We start from the raw sequence: 17,402 nt of genomic DNA, 5'->3' as shown, positions 1-17,402 counted from the left end.
CACTTCAAAAGTTTGGTTTTTCAAAGTCAAGAACCATCTAAGACGGTCTAGAAACCTTAATGTTTAAAATTAAACCTTTTAGTGTTAAAAAAAATAAAACTTTGAGTGTTCCAATGTCTCGAACTCTCAAATTGCATTCAAAATCATCCACGAAATTTCCAGGCTCGAAATACTAACACAAATGAAGGTAGCCTATCATAACTTATGATAATGATCTCAAAATAGCTGGTAAAACCTATAATGGGAAAAAGTTCCGCTCCGTTCTAATGCCTTTCTGTCCTATCAATTACTTCCTATTGCACTTCCTACGGACTTTTTTCTCTTTTTTTGCCGTAATTTTTACCCTAACAATATACCTACACAATCCACACCTTCATATACAATCTATAGTAACATTTTTTCAAGCCTCTCAACATTCCGGAATCTAGGAAGAATGCAGGTGCAGGTAGCACACATAATATTGTGAATTAACAATGTTACAAATTGCTTTTAGACTTTATTTTGCTGTAAACTATAACAGAGGTAATAAAAATCTGGAAAACTCACGAAAATATGCCAGACTAAGATTATGAAGAGAAAAAAAAGTTGAGAAAATGATATCATGCACACACAAAAGATGCAAATGTATAGTAAATTATACAATGAATAAAATACACGGAGCAGGTTCACCCGAGTTACCATCCCGTTAAACCTACTAACACATCAATTTTCAATGATTTTCCGTATGGCTATATTTTCAAGACAAGATACAAAAGAATATCGCAATCATAATTGAAAATTTCGAGAAATTAAGCAGAAATTCAACAAAACTTTCCCCTTAGGGGTGAAATAGCACCCGGTAGGCTTAGCACAAAAAGAAACTGAAATGGAACAAAGACAGCAATATACTCTTACTACAAACATGTAAAAATAAAATCGCATTGCGAAAGCCCACCAAAAATGTTAATGAGAAGTGGATTAGTGGAACTATTAAAATACACATTGGACACACTAGCTAACAAAAAATTCATCTTCCTTGATACAGTACATCTGTAAGACATTTTGTGTTGTTTCACGTATCACGTCATTTACATCCATGTTTTTCGCTTTGGCAATTACAAACGCAACATTAACAGCTGAAAAAAAACCAGTAGAAACAAGAGTAAAATTAATAAAAAGAAAATAGCAGTAACCAATTGTTCAAAAATGCTAGAAAATCAGAAAACTGGAAGTGCATGACATTTTTTTTTAAAAGAAGATCATGAAAAACATTGGTAATAAATAAACAAGAACACTTACCCATTGGTGGCAACGCAAATCGCTCACATACACTCGTTTTGGCGGCATCGTACTGAAATTAACTATTTACTAGTTGTTATCGGCAAAAACAGTAGCGAAAACAGCAAAAAGCACTAATTCTGAATGGTTAGTTTTGAAATCCAATTATTAGCTATCTACTTGTAGTTGCTCCGCTTAGAAACACAATCTATAGATGCAATCTGAGAATTCTCCAATATTAAATAATTTATAAATTCAACAGTTCTCTTACTGTACTGCAGCTATCGTAACATCATCAGACTACTTCGGGCTTTTTTTTTTGTTCTTAGACCCATTTCTACAATATTAGTCTAAGGCATAAGTTCCAATGAATCTGTCCTCGATCCCTCGGGCGAATGCAAGAATTAGAGAGCGTGTGCCTTAACCATCACCTCGTTTAGAGGGGCTAGGTCGCTACGGTTCCTGAGGTGACAGAACATGGTACCATGCGCCCTCGTTGTCTAATACCCGTGTCAGCACTTTATTACATGACCTACACACAAACCTGACGAGGTCTGAAATAAGGAGCATCAGTTTCGAGCAATATCCTCCGTAGTGGAAGCCGCTTTAGTACCTCATACTTTTCAGGAGCAGATTGTTCCCAATTCGCAACAGCCGATGTGAACCCTAAAGAAGAATCTGTGAAGAAAAGCGACAATATGCGAAATGGAAAATATATGAAAATAACGAAAATATCTGAATATGAAAACTTGAGAAAAGATATTACTGAAGGGTCCTTAGTATTAATATTAATCAACATCCCACTGTTTTCACTCACTGTGTCCTATATCCCTTTAAGCTGTTTGTAGCTGTTTAGAAGCTAAACTATATCATAAACTAAAAAACTAAAGCGCGCTTCAATAATAATAATATATAACAATATATATACATATATAATACAACAATAATATATAATAATAGTGATAATAATGATAATAATACAATGTTTCATCTAAAGTGTGGATTTTGCGGCTCATAATCGATAGAACTGTTTGAAAAATTTGAAGTGACAATTTTTTCAAATAGCCGAGCGCCAAATTTTAAAGCGCAGAAACTAAGCGATGCCCGCTCAACTACCCTTAGTTGTTGACAGTCGGAGAAGATCATTTCTGTTGCAATAAATCAATAAGTAAAAATACTGAACTGATATCTTGGATTCACACGAGGAAGAAAGTGCTGGAAAACGAGGAGAAAGTGCCCATAAGTGTATCAAACAAAATTGTTCAAAACGATACTCGGAAACAAATGCAACGAAAAATATCTTCGTGGAGGAAATGACGCAATAATAGTAAGAAAGTAACAAATATGGACACAAAAAAAGACCTACCAAAGTAGATATTGTCAAATGCATCTATCCATTTCTTCGCAACTTCCCAACTCTCGGTAAAGCAATGTCGATGAATATTATGAAAACGAGAAAGGCCCTGAAATCAATGTTCTGTTGTGAAGAAATATTCTAATTCGAGATGAAAAATATTTGGAATTTTGTCGTGCACTCGATAACCTAAATCTTAATTTTAAAGTTTTTAGCTCTCTGCCAAAGAAAGGATTCTATCAATCGCCAGATTTTTTTTTCAGAAAAATAAATAAGTAAATAAATAAATAAATAAACAAAAGTGACCACGCAAGAAAAACTCCCTAGAAACACGAGATTTATGTTGAAGATGCTACAAAAATCAGAATTTATTGAGCATACACCTACTGTTGCATGGTATTCACAGCGCAAAGACAGGGAGCTGTCAGGAATAAGCTATCCAAATGAAAAAATAATCCAGAATAAGAAATCAAAAGTTTAGTTAATAGCTCTGTGATGGGTAACACAGAATCACAAAACGGAATATTTAGCTGTGGAAAACAAGCTTTTCGATTTACAGTATGAATATGACAGTACTAATTCTCAGTCTTTTCGATTTTAAAATTACTGGAAGTCCCCTTAATCAATGGATTAACTATACGAATTTAAGACTAACCACATCATTCATGACGGACAAGCAAATCTTTTCAGCATCACCTAGCCCTCTCGATCCCGATCGACAGTGGATCACCAAAGGTATCTGATATTCTTTTGCTAGAGCCAGCTGTGCTCTGAACACTTCGACTTGCACTTCCGAGACTACATCGCTTCTATAATTTATAGATGACGTTATGAAGTAGAACGAACAAAAATGGAATACATTAAAAGGATGTTCTCGACTCACTTCATGTAATCTAATCCGCATTCTCCAATCGCTAGAAGTTTGGACTTTTTTCGATTTTCCAATAGATGAACTAGTGTGTCATGGATCTTTGAAATATACAATTACTATGAAAGCCGAGACCGATTCGTAGAGTGGAAGTAAGCCTTACCGAATCTTTGAAGGAGTCCGCGAAGTGAGGATGACAGCCGTATGTTGCTCCTAATACGTAATTGCTCTGAACACGAAATCAATAACGTCACGTGAATGAAAGCTAAAATTTTTCCCACTTCTCAGATATGCACATCCCTTAAGAAGTAAGGACTAAGAGAAGCGAAGTTTTGATTAGGCAATCCGTCTAAATTACAACTAAGAAAAATCCATGGCGTTTTCCGAACATGTGTCTAACTTGCAGTTACTTGCAGGGGCCAGCTAATAAACAATTCAGCTTTTCTTTGTACACATATAATTATAGTGAAAATGTAATCCTCACTAAGAAGCCTTTCAGAAAAAAAAATTAGGCTAGTGCAAAGAAAAAGATCAAAAACCGGAAAGGGGCTCTTATTATCAAACAATTTTAAAGCAATATAATAAAGCGGAAAATTAATATTGTCAGAACCTGTAGCTGTTGCAGTATCCAATCAAAATCATATTGTGGTGAGTTTTCCCCACCTTTCGCGAACAAACTCGGCTCGATGAAATTAGGTATGCATCCTAGAAAAAAAGCTAATGATAGAACCCTTCAACCGCCGTGACAAATCGTTTTAAAATCAAAAATAACAATACGGTCAAAGAGCTTACCACGAAACTTTTTATGTGAAAGCCCAGGTTCAGATAGCAGCCAATCATCGATGCCTCCATAACCAAATTTTTTGAAAATAAAATCTAAATGGCAATGGGAATCGATGAAAGGTTCGGTTACTTCTGTTTGAATCTGCAAATAATTTTAATAAAAAAGTAGTTGCAATAGTCGGAAAACAATGAAGACAGATGTAACTACCAACGTCTGTATACGTGTGCTCTTTCCGTTCTTGAAATCCGATTCGACTATTTAACCGCTGAAATTCTGAAGTAAAGGACAACGAACTAAAACAAAGGAACAAATTTGAATGACAACTAATGAACCTAATACTTATGGAAATTTGATGTATCTTCAACCTTCAATGATTGGTGAAGGTAATAAGAAAATTTGTTATTCTTAAACACATCTGACTTCCGAAATCGACCTCTTCTAAGCTATGTAGTTAAACGTGTAGTTTTTTAGTTATTATGTGGCTAAATAAAACACGCAAGCATACTTAAGACCTATGAGAACTAACAGCGCAAGCAAAAGTGGTATTCAACATAAATTCTTGTAGCATTTTGCTCCCCAATACTACATAGCTTAGTGCACTGGGCTCAAGCATAGAAACTTCTAGCAGGGAAGAAAAGTTTGCACTGCTACTTTTCTAAATTCTTGCATATGTTAAACAAACAAATGTTTATATGTAGGGAGCTGGCGCTGATTTGTACAAAGAGAAAGTTAAACGTATATTTCATGACGAAAAATTCATCCAAATTAAAAGACTTGAGAGAGGCAATACTTTTCACTTTTAATATGAACAAAAATACGCACAGAGGATCCTAGTATGCCTGGTTCTATTTAACCAAACTAGGCATATTAATGGGCTAGGAGGATACTAATTAATACGAAGGAGCGTATCGGGAGGTCTAAGTGCTCCACTAGTAAATAGACCTGGGGAAACAGGCGACGGAGACAGTTATGCTAGTACGAACCGACCGGGACTTCTCAAAATTTGACCACGTCTATTTCTTCGTCTTTTAGCACGTCTGTTTCTTCGTCTTTTAGCAATCAAATTCGTACGAGAATAATATAAATGCGGTAAAGACAGGTATGCAGAGTTAGAATGGATACAAGTTAGTTCTAACAAAAAAAGGACCAACGAAAATATATGCCGTCAAGCCACTCCCGCAAAAAACAAACAAGGAAAAAAGAATCCGAAATACGAAATTATTAGCTCTAATCACAATGGCACTACCAGCAGTGCAAGTTGAAATGTCAAATTTAAGAAAAATTCTCGTATAAGAAAAAATTATAACGTGAAGTGCAACTTGCTCCTAGAAAGTTTCAAGTAACTCTTACTACAGAATTCGAAGAACAACGGAAGTGTTCTTACTCCAGTAAGCCGTCCATTCTTCAAAGGTGATGATGAAGTGGTTGGCCAAACAGCTGTGTTCTGCTAAAAAAAAAAGAACAGTAAACGATATTTCAAAGTAATCTCTAAGCCAAATGCACAAAAACTTGAGCAATTTTGAATTTCTATGTGGAAAATATAGAACAGAGTTAAGCTTATGAGTATTCTATGAAATCGAAAGTTGACAGCGCATATTTCTGCTAATGCATACAAAAACATGAAAAAGAATTTCACCCAATAACTACCAACCCTAGTTAATGGTTCACTAATATTGCAATTACAAAAAATACAGTTAGGAGACGGATGCTATTCTAGCTCAGCACTCCCAAGGATCATGTGATCAAATGTTGGATAAAAATCGAAAAGTTTAGGTTTTGAGATATAATTTGGAGTCCCAAAGAAGATCAAACAAATAACCAAGTCCAAGAAGGAATTCGTTAACTCCAAATTAACAAATAATGAATTCAACAGGTAAGTTCAGCTCACGCATTCGCTCTCTGAAGATCCAGATGGACAGGTTTGCAAGCCTTTTCGGGCTTCCTTTTTCTTGACCGCAAGTGGTCGTGGCAAGAGGTCGTCGTCGCTTCGCCTAAAATAGTTGAGTTGGAACTAATGGAACAAGCACAAGAATAAAAATCTAAAAATGAAAATATCTCAGCTAGGTGTAATGGTTTAAGGCAATTGGTAAGGCCTAGGTTGAAGTGCACATATATGGCACGACTAACTTTTGCATTACACACGAAAACAAGACCCTCGAAGGTTTCCACAAATTAGAAAAATCAATTTAAGTTGAAACTAATAGGAACCAGAAACTCCTCAAAAACAACAACCTCAAAAAATTACCATAAGCGTGGAGTTAGACCACTAATTTCGAGCTGCGTGGTAAGTTTGGTTATACGCACCTGTATACATCAAAGCATACACATAGAAGTGAGTGGAGAAGTTTCCTCAGAGGGGCAAACGACACATTGGGACCAAGATTAAGGAAAAATACAGGGTTACATTTGAAAAACCGATGCGTAAAACAAAAAAAAAAAAACAGATATTTGAAGGGAAATGCTCAGGAAATGTTGATAAAAAGAAAGAACTAGTATGAGAAAAACACAGATTTCTTGAATTTCATTACTTAGTTCAATAGAATCTTTGGAAACTTTAACCAATACCAGGAAGAAGTAGAGGACATTTTCCCTCTCCCTACTAGAAAGATACAGATGCGTAACATATGAAGCTGTAGTCGTTCATTTCGCAAGTTTTGCCCATTCTGCGTCAACAATTTGGGGACGTTGACTTACATGGATTACATTCAATTTACGATTTGCAAAACAGCTTTTGAAAAAAAAATCACATTATTCCCATTAGCATACATTGTAATCGTACCAATACATACTAATTAATTTGTCTATTTTAATAGTGTATACTAGAGTATCTTGTAGGAATACTTAGGCGCAACCTTATGAACTCGAAAGAGTCCAAACGACAGGTATGGAGGTGACAAACGACGTTGGCACTAATAAATCTTACTTAGCAGAGCTTACTGAAATCCATGCTCGTTATCTTCTGCTCATACCACTAGTGGTACGAGCAAAGCTGCATAAGATAAGTGTGGGTAGGGCTCAAACTCAGGAGGTACATTGGAAAAAATGGAAACGGTGGATCATTAGTAACTTTGTGTAGACTATCGCAGATAAGAAGCAAATTCTTTTCTCACAGAAATTTTTTCAAATGCTTTAAGTTACATTCTTTTTTCCTTAGTAGAAAAAGAGAGAAACTGAGAACGGCTCGAGCACTTTGTGCAACGATAGAAGTGATAAATATGTACAAAAAAGATAAAAAGCGGAAAAAGATAGAAATTTTCCTAAGTCTTAAAATAGAAATTTTGCAACAAATGCGACTCACGGCTCTTTGTTAAATCCGGAAACAACCTTGACATGACTGACCACCAAGTCCTCGTCATGGCTATCAGTTGACGAGTGTGAAAGTCTTCAAGAATAGTTAGAAAAAGGTAGAAGAAAACTTCTACTTCTATTTTAAACCAAAAGCAAAACCTACAGTTCAGAACTACAACAAATGATATTTTCATGGTTCTTGAGAAGAGTAGAATGTTTTCGGGTAGGCATTACTTCTGCACTCGTTGATTTTGGAGAGAGTCTGTAGTAAAGTGAATTTAAAGAAAAACTAGCCTAACGACCGTTAAGAATAATCTCATAGAAGTAATGGGTAACTTACGAAGCATGTGATCCGTCTTTCCCAAATGACTCTTCTGATTTTCGACGATTTGGAGGAACATACAGAGGTTGGTCAGGTTTTTCTTTCTTCTTTGATTCTTATGGAATATAAGCAAGTTCAGAGATCATACCACCAGCATCACGAACAGAAGTTATTCACAAGTATGGTCCATCGGTTTTTTTAAAACCAAATCATATACTTCAGAATTCATATACTTCTAGTGTTCTGACTATTGCCGCATGATGTCCCAGTGAATTTCTTTGAAGTTGGCAGACTTTTATAGAATGAGTTTAATGTTCAGATATGGTTAGGATTCGCCTTCAGGGTTGGACACCATTCTGATTTCGTAACCGTGAGGGAATCATGCGGTTTCACATAATCTTTGATCGGAATAAAAGTGTAAAAAGGTAAGAAAGTTGAGTAAAATCTTACTGTTTGTTTTGTCTGTTTCCGAACAATTCGAATTGCACATGTCTGACATACTGTTGGTATCCTCTGGAGATGGCAAATCGTCGAAATTGCACTGAAAGGACTTTTTCCAGATATATGTGAAGATAGAAAATCCCAAGACGAAGAACGCAAAGTGCTTTTGCCTACTACCTACCTAAAATTCAATCCAAGTACTTATAACGCCCACATCTGAGCACAAAATTCTTCCTCAATGAAATAACGAGAACTACGATTTCTGAGAAAAAATCCTAGTTTGAAACTGGACAGGATAGGCGGCAAGTAGAATGTGATGTACGTACTTAACGACGTCCAGAAGTGAGATTCGAACCAGTTGTTCTCATCAGAAATTTGGATAATATAATAAGAAACATAACATTAGATTGAGAAAACAACTTTTGTCAAACAAGAGTTTTCAACCTCAATGTACCTAATGTAGTATCTCATCCACATATAATAAATACATCCTCTATAGATGCACAGGTAGTCTGTCCCTTGAGGGTCCTGCATCTTTTTTTTGAAAAAAAGTTCTTCCCGGTAAAAATCTGTATTATGCCTACCTCGAGCTCCGATGCAGAATTCATTTGTCCCAACCACAGAGTATCAGCTGGATAATGTTGATGAGATCCTGCCAACGCTGTAAATTAATCTAGTTTAAAAACTTTTACCACTATCAAGATCATGGAAGACATAGAATGGAAATAAGGAGTTCACATGACTCCAGTATCCAAGATTCTCTGCATTAAAAATGTTTCTAGAACCATGCACGTGAAGCAGTAACGTGTGCGTGCCTCGCAACGCGTGTTAGCCCACGGGGCCGCGACGCACACGCCGATGTTCACGCCACCAAATCCCGACATATATGTACTAACAACTAGACCCAAAAACAATCCAAAGTGTCAGTGTCGAGAGAATTTCCAGGAAAGGAATGGAATGAAAAAGATGGCGAAAGCCATTGAGTAAGAGTAATGCAGTGTCAAAGACATATGACCGATATAAATAGCAAGAAGACACCTATATATCGAATCCCTTTAAAAAAAAGCCCCCATTTGGAGTTCCGGAAGTTTCCAAAAGCTCACTGCGCTAGTGTTCGTCAAAACTAGCGCAGAGAACGTCGATAAAACCAGTGTCGAGTGCGCAGCTGTCCTCAGAGCCGTTTTTACTGGATTCTAGAGAAAAGAAACAACAACAACAACAAAACATCAAAGTATTTGAAAATTGCGCGATCGTTATTGTTGTTCGCGCATATTGATTCGAAAGATAAATGGACCGAACAAAACTTCTCCTGCCGCGATTTTCGGGCAATATTTTCAGTGGCTCCTAGGTAAAGAAAAACACCAGAAAATATTACTTAGATTACCGCGAGAAATATGAACATAAGTCAGAAAGGGCTGCTGCATAAACAAAAATGACATCGCCGTCAACAATTATCGACACGAACGACACGTGTCCAATTGATGTTTCGATTGGAATGTGATGAGAATGACAGTAACAGCCAACACAAAATTTCAGTGTTCACCAGCTGGCATTTTACACAAAACTGCACTTTCTTGAAATCAGATCACTTCACTAACAGTGATCAAAGGCAGTGTATCAAGAAATTCTCTATGTTTGGAACTCTCGTGGTCAATTCAGAGTTGGAAGTGTAGATTAGGGCCATGAGCATAGCTATGCTCAATTTCTGCTAATCGTTCTGAAAAACAGAGTAGGAAACAGGTCTCGTTTCTTCGAAATTTGTTACAACGCACAAAAATTGCGCACGCTCCGATCCTTTCAGCAAACTATTAATTGTTTTCACTTCAATAGGCTGCTGAGGAGACCCAATTGATTTTCGACCGCATCTTCGTGGACGTTGCGCGTGTATAAGGGTGAAGCGTTCTAACGCAAACCGTAAGAACTAAGGAATTTTCCCACGCCGTTTTTTTTATGACGATTAGAAATAATTTAACTTGGTCATTACCATACCGTAATGTACACGCTGAACTCTATATTGTTCACGAAAGACCCAACAACGAAAATTTTATGATACCCTGCCTTTCAGGGCAGATTTTGGGTTTTGGTAAATGTGTATTTATTTTAGGTGCTTTTCAGAGCTACCTATCCACACCGAGCACTGAAGGAGAAATGGAGCACCTACAAAAGTCAATAAAAAGGATCCGCTGAACAGAGGCCATAATGGAACTCATCCAGACGATGCAATAAACCACATATACACACACACGTAACGTCAGTAAAAGAATGTTTTGGTGTTGATTTTTGTGTGCAAATAAAAAGCAAAAATCAACCATAAATGAAGCAGTTGATAAAGCAGGTCGAAATGGGATTCTCAGGAAATTTTACGGAATAAAGCTGACACGGTAAAGAGATTAAATACGCAGAGAAAGTGAACACGGAGGAAAATACCGTCCCGTGGATTTGCAATCAAAAATAAACCTTTATGAAAATCTATTTGGAAAAGCAATACTTGAGGATGTGTTGCCACGGGAGCCGGCAGCGGAGTTCCACGGCAAATCAGCGCTGTCGTTTTGCAGCGAGAGGGGCGTACTGAAAAGTGTCGATACCACAAATATGAATTAAATGTGAATCATCCGAATCCGAATAAAAAGACTGCACCGACCGGGATGAAGAGTGGTTGGGATCCGTGCGCATCCTTTTCGCATTCAAACAACGATGATCGTCCAGGTGCATTGATCCTCCTTTAATATCATTGGCAGAGTCAAAGAAGAATTTTGGCCCAGATACGTTGACGACAGGTGGAACTGCGGGTGGAAATTGGAAATATGTGTAGTAGTTTCCTTTCCACGTGAAGAAAGGCTGAGGTGGTGGCTGAATAGAAGCAAATCGTTGCAAACGAAGAGATCGCAGAATTGATATGGACCATTTCATTGCTCAAATACGAATAATAGGATGTAAGTAGTTCTGAAGGGCGATTTTAGGAAGTGTACCACGTAACAGCAGCGATAACAACACGTTGGGCGTACAGTAGAAAAAGAAAGTTGGTCCGTGAATTGTCACACTACGACCGTAGGTACATGCCTGTGCGATGCGGCTGGCGTTATCTTTCATTTTCTTTCACTTCCTTTTCGTTGAGTTTCTTAGAGTAATATGTCACGTAATTTAATGCATTATTCTGGTAGAACGATGCAGCGACAAAGGAAAAAAAAAGGAAAAGGAAGAAAGAAAAGAAACAAAATAACATATAATATATTCTACAAACTAGCAAATACCGTAATAGAAAGGAAGCACGAAATCACAACATGGTTAATGAGCTAATAGTCCAAAGCTGGTACCAAACTTGGTAGTAGAAACAAGACCTAGGATGCCTCTAATGAAAAGATAACATCGTATCTCTGAGTAAGCACGAGAGTTACATATCTCCGCTTATCTTTTAGGTCCAGTAATTCCTGGATTTTAATGCTATCTATAACATTTGATTTCTGCTACTGCCCTCACTTTTTATTTAGTAGGATTTGCTTCCGATAATGTTCGGCGCAGGAATCTCTCCTCCATTCGTGCCGTTCTTCGTTCTTTATAACATTTTCAGATTTCGCGCAAGATACATCTTGAGAAAGGCAAATTAAATTGTCACGAATGCAAGCTGAATTACAAAAACATAGATCTCATTTAAGAATCGTAAAGTAAAGAAGTGTAAAAATGAGATGCGACGAGATTAGAAAAAGGTTAAATCCAATGAGGTCAGCCAGAAGGTAAATTTATACACTAAAGCTGACGAAAGAAAGAAACCATAAACGTTTCAACAGTTCAAAAAAAGAAAGAAAAAACAACTTCGGAACGAAGTAACAGCAGTAGGACGAACCTCACTAAGGTTGTCTTGTTTTTTCTCCTTTTTTCGGTTAGTTTGAAATTATGAACTTATAAAGTATGATGTGAGTACAACGGTAATCCTCGCGAGGTTTTTCTTTTGGAAATACAACGGAAGATTTCCCAGACAGAAATAATTGAGAATGTGCAAGTTTTTGAGACAGAAAATCAACTAGAGACTGATGCGCTGAGAACTATGTTTACGAGACTGAGAACCAAGTGGGAGGAACGTTAGAGAGAAGTAGAAAACTTAAACATGAAAACAAAATAAACAATACAGCAAAAGAACAAGAAAATATGATCTGAAAGGCTTTAAAACACCACTTTTTGCTAACCACTACTATTGATTTCCACGCGTAACCCAATCACGTAGTAGGTTTAGCGATCGCGCCGCTCCGCGCCAACACAGCGCAGCCGCTGTGTTGACGCGGAGCGGCGCGATCGCTGAAGCTCAAGGTTTTGTGCTTTCATATTTAGTTTTTTTTAAACTTCTTCTTTTAGTTTTGTGCTTTTCCTCATCTTTCGGCCCATTAACAGTGTATTCATAGCTTGAAGTCCTGTTTCTCATCTGTATCTTCTCAATGCCCAGTTTTTTTCGTTGCGGTGATGCGCCTACGTTGCGCAAGTCGTCCGCGTGTCCCCTGTACAACATAAATTGATGTATATGGTTATAAATATATTAGTTCCATGTATAGGTTCGTATGGTTTTTGTTCGTTTCCATAAGAAAGCCTCGCAAAAACACTGTGCACCGTCCATAATCGGCCCCATGTTATTTCGAGTGCTTTGCTTATGAATACGAGCTGAGTTTTGTAGATTTGAAGGATTCCTGAGGCGCATTTGACTCAGAGAAGATGAACTGTCAAGTGAAAGATGGACCACAGTTCCGATATACAGATATAGTTAAAATTTCCCTATTTATTTTTTAAAGTGACATAAGTGGTTTCTCTTGGTTTCCTTGTGATGTTTGTTTTTGATTTCTCTATGAGTGAATGTGTTTGAGAGCCGTTTTTTCCATTTCCGTATATTTGTTACAGGAATCGAGTCAAACAGTAAAGTGCATTTCCCAGTGTGTATGACACAGACATGCGATAACGGAACGTAGCATGGAGTTCCGAAGTTCACACTGTATTCTTGTTTTCAAATTTAATGGTGAAGAAAAAGCAGCGGAAATGGTTCAAGACAATTTCTGGGTGAGGGGGGGGATGTTACTGCAGAAAGTACAGCAAAAAACTGGTTTTTTTTTTCTTTTTTAAGTGGAGCACTTTGTTGGAAGCAATTCTCCAGGTTAAGAAAGACCTATGGGTTTCGTTGAAAACCTCATGAAATGGAACATGAAACCACGAAAATGCTAGAAAAATTCAATAGATGATGAAGCGGAGCGTGATACTGCTGATAAATAACTTCTTTCTTTCACTTTTTTTTTGTCTGCCTCGGCTTTTCTATTGAATCATGCAATTGAATATGCAATGCGGTTTTTTTTCTTGATATTGCGAAGGAAATATCTTAGAGAAAATGCCAATTGACTAGAAAAAGGAAATAAGAGAGCTGTAAATAAGGAAAAGTAATTTATCTTAGTTGAAAAAGTTTTAAATATTCTGATTCAGAACATAAAAAATCATAGGAGTAGGGTAGTAATTTATAGGATGATACTTTGTGCAGCCGGCTGCACATGGCTTTTATTCGCATATTTCCAATTTACTTCAAATCCAACGTAGTCTACTTATTCTTTATCAATTTTATTACAATTATCAATTATTAATTACCATCGTCATTGCGAAGCGGAAAAGCTTCCAAAGGATTCCAACAAAATCTGCGTGAACCTGATATTCGCACACAATCTGATGAAGTGTAAACAACAATGATGCAACGAAACACGAGAGGACCTATGTAAGTACATGACAAAAACATTGTGGTAAAACATATGCACATACGTATTTGAGCAAAGAAATGGCGACCATAAGTCCGATTATACTTCTCTGCTCACCTTACGACGATTATTTGACAGAAGATCTCGGAATGCTCCAAAAGAACCATTCATTTGCCAGCAATTCAGTTGCTCGCCCTGGAACCGGAACTAGAGAATGACGCGATGATTTTCATGATTTTCATTGACTGATTCTTATCTTCAAAGGAAGACCTTTTTTGCAGTTTTTTTTTCACTAACTTCTTTTCTTATTTTCAAAGGCAGTTTAGTTTTTTTTTTTTTTTTTCATTGATGTACATTTCAATCAAGCTCTCAATTAGGAGGCAAGGACGTTTGGATAAAAATACGACGGCAGAGAATTATTACACAAATAAGAACCCTGATGAAAATGCGTTTATACTTCCAAATATTGTCGCCTTATCTTTTGTAATCCTGAGGCTAACACGATATTGTTTGGTTCTATCGAGAGAAGATGAAGCCAGTTGGGAGTTGTGACAAACCTCATGTACAAGTGGTAAAAAAGACCTTTAGTTCCAGCAGATGTGAGAAAGGTGTGGAAATATAATTGCAGTACGGTGGAAAATTCTCCTGAATTCTCGAGTAGCTGATGTGAATTCAGTGCTAACTTTCAAAACGAGAAGCGGAGACGGTAACAGTGTTAGTGGGACGCTTGTACCTAACCTATGCCTTTACAAAATCCCCCTGTGAAATTATTGATGGAATCAATAATTTGTGCCGCTGACCCGAAATAAACCGCTAACTCCTGTAAAAATCCCCCAAATGAAGATTCAACTACTGTTTCAGAGGGAAAACAACAACACAACACACTCACCAGGTAGAGGAAAAAAATTGATTGAATTGAAAAATTGAAATTGAAAAAATTGGGAGATGTACCAAACTTTGAAGACAATATGCAGTATATCCATATAAATCATCCAAGGCGTAGAGAATTATGAGGTTTGGGCTACTTTTGTGGTCAACTAGGATCCATCGCTGTTGTAGGTCAGAGCTGCCAGATCGTTAAAAAAAATGCTTTAAATTAGGTCAATCTTTCTCACATATCGTGATGTCCATATTTCTTCTGTCATCCTAGAAATCAAGTTCTTATCGGGGAAAAAATACTCAGAAATGGTTTTGAAAAATGCGTTAAAAATGAAAAAGTATCACAAAGTGCTTTAGCACGTGGCGCGACATGCCGTTTTCAAAACAGTGATCATCGATTCGACGAGAGTGCAATGGAGTCGTCCAAGTTTCGCGGTTATGGGATGGAGAAAACTACGGAGGAGGAAATAATATAGTTATCATTGAGGAAAGGATGATTATCGATTGGATCAGATGGTTGAGATGAACAGGAAATGCCTAACGGAATTCGTTGAATTCGAGGGAAACCGCTATAAAATAAAATAAAATCGGCGGTTTTCGACCGATTCAACTAATTCTGTTAGCGTTTTTTTCTGCTCACGTCAAACATCTGACCCAATCGATAATCATCCTGTCCTCATCTACCGGTGGACACCCTGAAACACACATTTTTCTCCATGGAGACGTTGTAGATAATGTTTTTTCGTTATAAAACGTTAATCAAGATTATCGGGTAAATTCTATTGATTATAATTCTTCTAAAAACCTGTTTAAGCCATCTATTTTTCTCACTATCGACAGGAGTGAAATAAAATGAAAAAAGTAATGATCTAGGTCTTAAAAGACCTCAAAAGTGCTCTTTGCGATCGGATATTATAGAGTCAGTGTGATATTACTCCAATAAACATTGTAAATTATATTACAAGTATTGAACAAGTAACTTTAAACACTTTTAGAACTGTTTCTGAAATAATTACGTCAAATAACAGTATATTCTAGGAATTTCTCCCTTAGAAATTGTATTTTCTACTCGCTAAGCTTAAAACACATGTTGTTTTGATTTTGTGAATCAGCCGGAGTCGGGAACTGCTAATGATTTCATTTTTTTTTGCCTCGGCACATACTGCAATCGAATAAGTAAGCTAATCAAAGAATACTGCAAATGTTATTTACAGAAAAATTGTTGTTTTCTTTCCCAACAAAACGTCTGCTAGATCATCCTGAAGTCTTTTGAATCACAATACTGAAGCCACTTTGATCATATTAGTAGTGTTACAGTAACCATAATCCTTCCATAACGAGGACATTTCCGAAATTGCTTTGGAATTATTAAAAAGTCATATTTTTTTCCATTGTGCTTCTGTATGAACTATTCGTACGAGCTCACCTTCTTTATGATTAAATAAAGGTGGAAAACTAAACAGAGGCTAAGGCTAGACTTAGAGGAAATGCTATGATATGATTTCGATATGATTTTTCTCTTCTTATACGAATTTCATGAATAAAAAAAAACTCGTATATTTTTCTTTATAACTCACACTGATAAAAAGTTCCTAACAATCATGTTTTTTTTCCAAACAGCAACCTAGAGTTTGCGACAATTTTTTTCTGGCTCGCCTAACATTATTATTTTTCTTTCAGGGAACTATTACTCACTTTGCCAAAAAAGCTATTTTTTTACATCTTTCATTTTCACTAATTCACTCTTCTACAGTTGTTCTCCCTGGAAGTCAGGGTGAGGATTTTTTTTATGACAAGTTTCAAGTTATTTCTTCTTCAATCCATTGTTCATTCAAGGAACAATAATGTCTGCATTGTTTAGTCAACGAGGAGGCTCTGTGGACTATATTATTACTATTATTATTATTATTATTATTTATTGTATTACTAATACTACTGTTTATTTATTTTTTACTATTGTTGCTTATTGTTGCTTGTATTTGTATTGTATTGCTATTGTTACCTTACTTTTTACTATTGTTACCATTATTAGTATTATTACCAACATCATCAAGTGCTATTGGTCCCATTCTCTGTTTTGAGACTACGAGTGCAGGTGAACCTTGAATCATTTTTGGTCTTCTGACTAATAATCAAATTGTTCACATGGAAACATAATAGGCCCTAAATAAACAACAACGATGATCACGATAACATGCGAGTTTTTCAACAATTAATTATGCAATGATTTTTGTTCTTTCTCCAAGAAACAAAAAAAAAAAACGGTTGACCTAGATCCTTCTTGTGCTTTGCCTTTGTATCTGCTTTGCCAAGTTACTGAGCTTTATGCAATGAGTTGCTAAGTAGTTCCATAAAATTTCGCAGATTTAAAAAAAAGCTAAAAAGTTCAATTAGTTTTCAAGCAATCTTTTACCTACGTCTCACTTCGAACAACGTAAACAAGTAAACAGGTAGATGTCCGCGAATTTTCACCTTGAAAAGTGGTTTTCTTTTTT

The 17,402-nt window shown here is 36.5% G+C and overlaps 1 protein-coding gene across 3 annotated transcripts; it reads right to left on the bottom strand.

The window, feature by feature from the left end:
- Positions 1–990: 990 nt before the first annotated feature.
- Positions 991–17,018, bottom strand: RB195_003739 (uncharacterized protein; the record flags this gene model as incomplete). 3 transcript variants are annotated; one of them, XM_064201520.1, is made up of 22 exons in its annotated part: positions 1,302–1,330; positions 1,802–1,811; positions 1,871–1,923; positions 2,624–2,720; positions 3,267–3,420; positions 3,495–3,580; positions 3,643–3,708; positions 4,090–4,184; positions 4,272–4,404; positions 4,475–4,528; positions 5,648–5,710; positions 6,152–6,254; positions 7,562–7,645; positions 7,715–7,813; positions 7,892–7,988; positions 8,324–8,414; positions 8,899–8,975; positions 10,803–10,882; positions 10,956–11,164; positions 14,146–14,223; positions 14,980–15,065; positions 16,931–17,018. In XM_064201520.1, the coding sequence occupies 22 exons, from the start codon at positions 17,016–17,018 to the stop codon at positions 1,302–1,304; spliced, it is 1,932 nt and encodes a 643-aa protein (XP_064057399.1). The 3 variants fall into 3 exon arrangements, with proteins under 3 accessions (XP_064057400.1, XP_064057399.1, XP_064057401.1); XM_064201518.1 differs by lacking the exons at positions 14,980–15,065; positions 16,931–17,018 and adding exons at positions 991–1,115; positions 15,144–15,173 and having other exon boundaries at positions 1,279–1,330; positions 1,802–1,923; XM_064201519.1 differs by lacking the exons at positions 14,980–15,065; positions 16,931–17,018 and adding an exon at positions 15,144–15,173.
- Positions 17,019–17,402: the final 384 nt, after the last annotated feature.

Source organism: Necator americanus, chromosome IV (genome assembly GCF_031761385.1).
Source record: "Necator americanus strain Aroian chromosome IV, whole genome shotgun sequence".
Taxonomy (NCBI): Eukaryota; Metazoa; Nematoda; class Chromadorea; order Rhabditida; family Ancylostomatidae; genus Necator; species Necator americanus.
The sequence above is the reverse complement of the archived record's forward strand: the minus strand, read 5'-3'. Positions and strand labels throughout refer to the sequence as shown.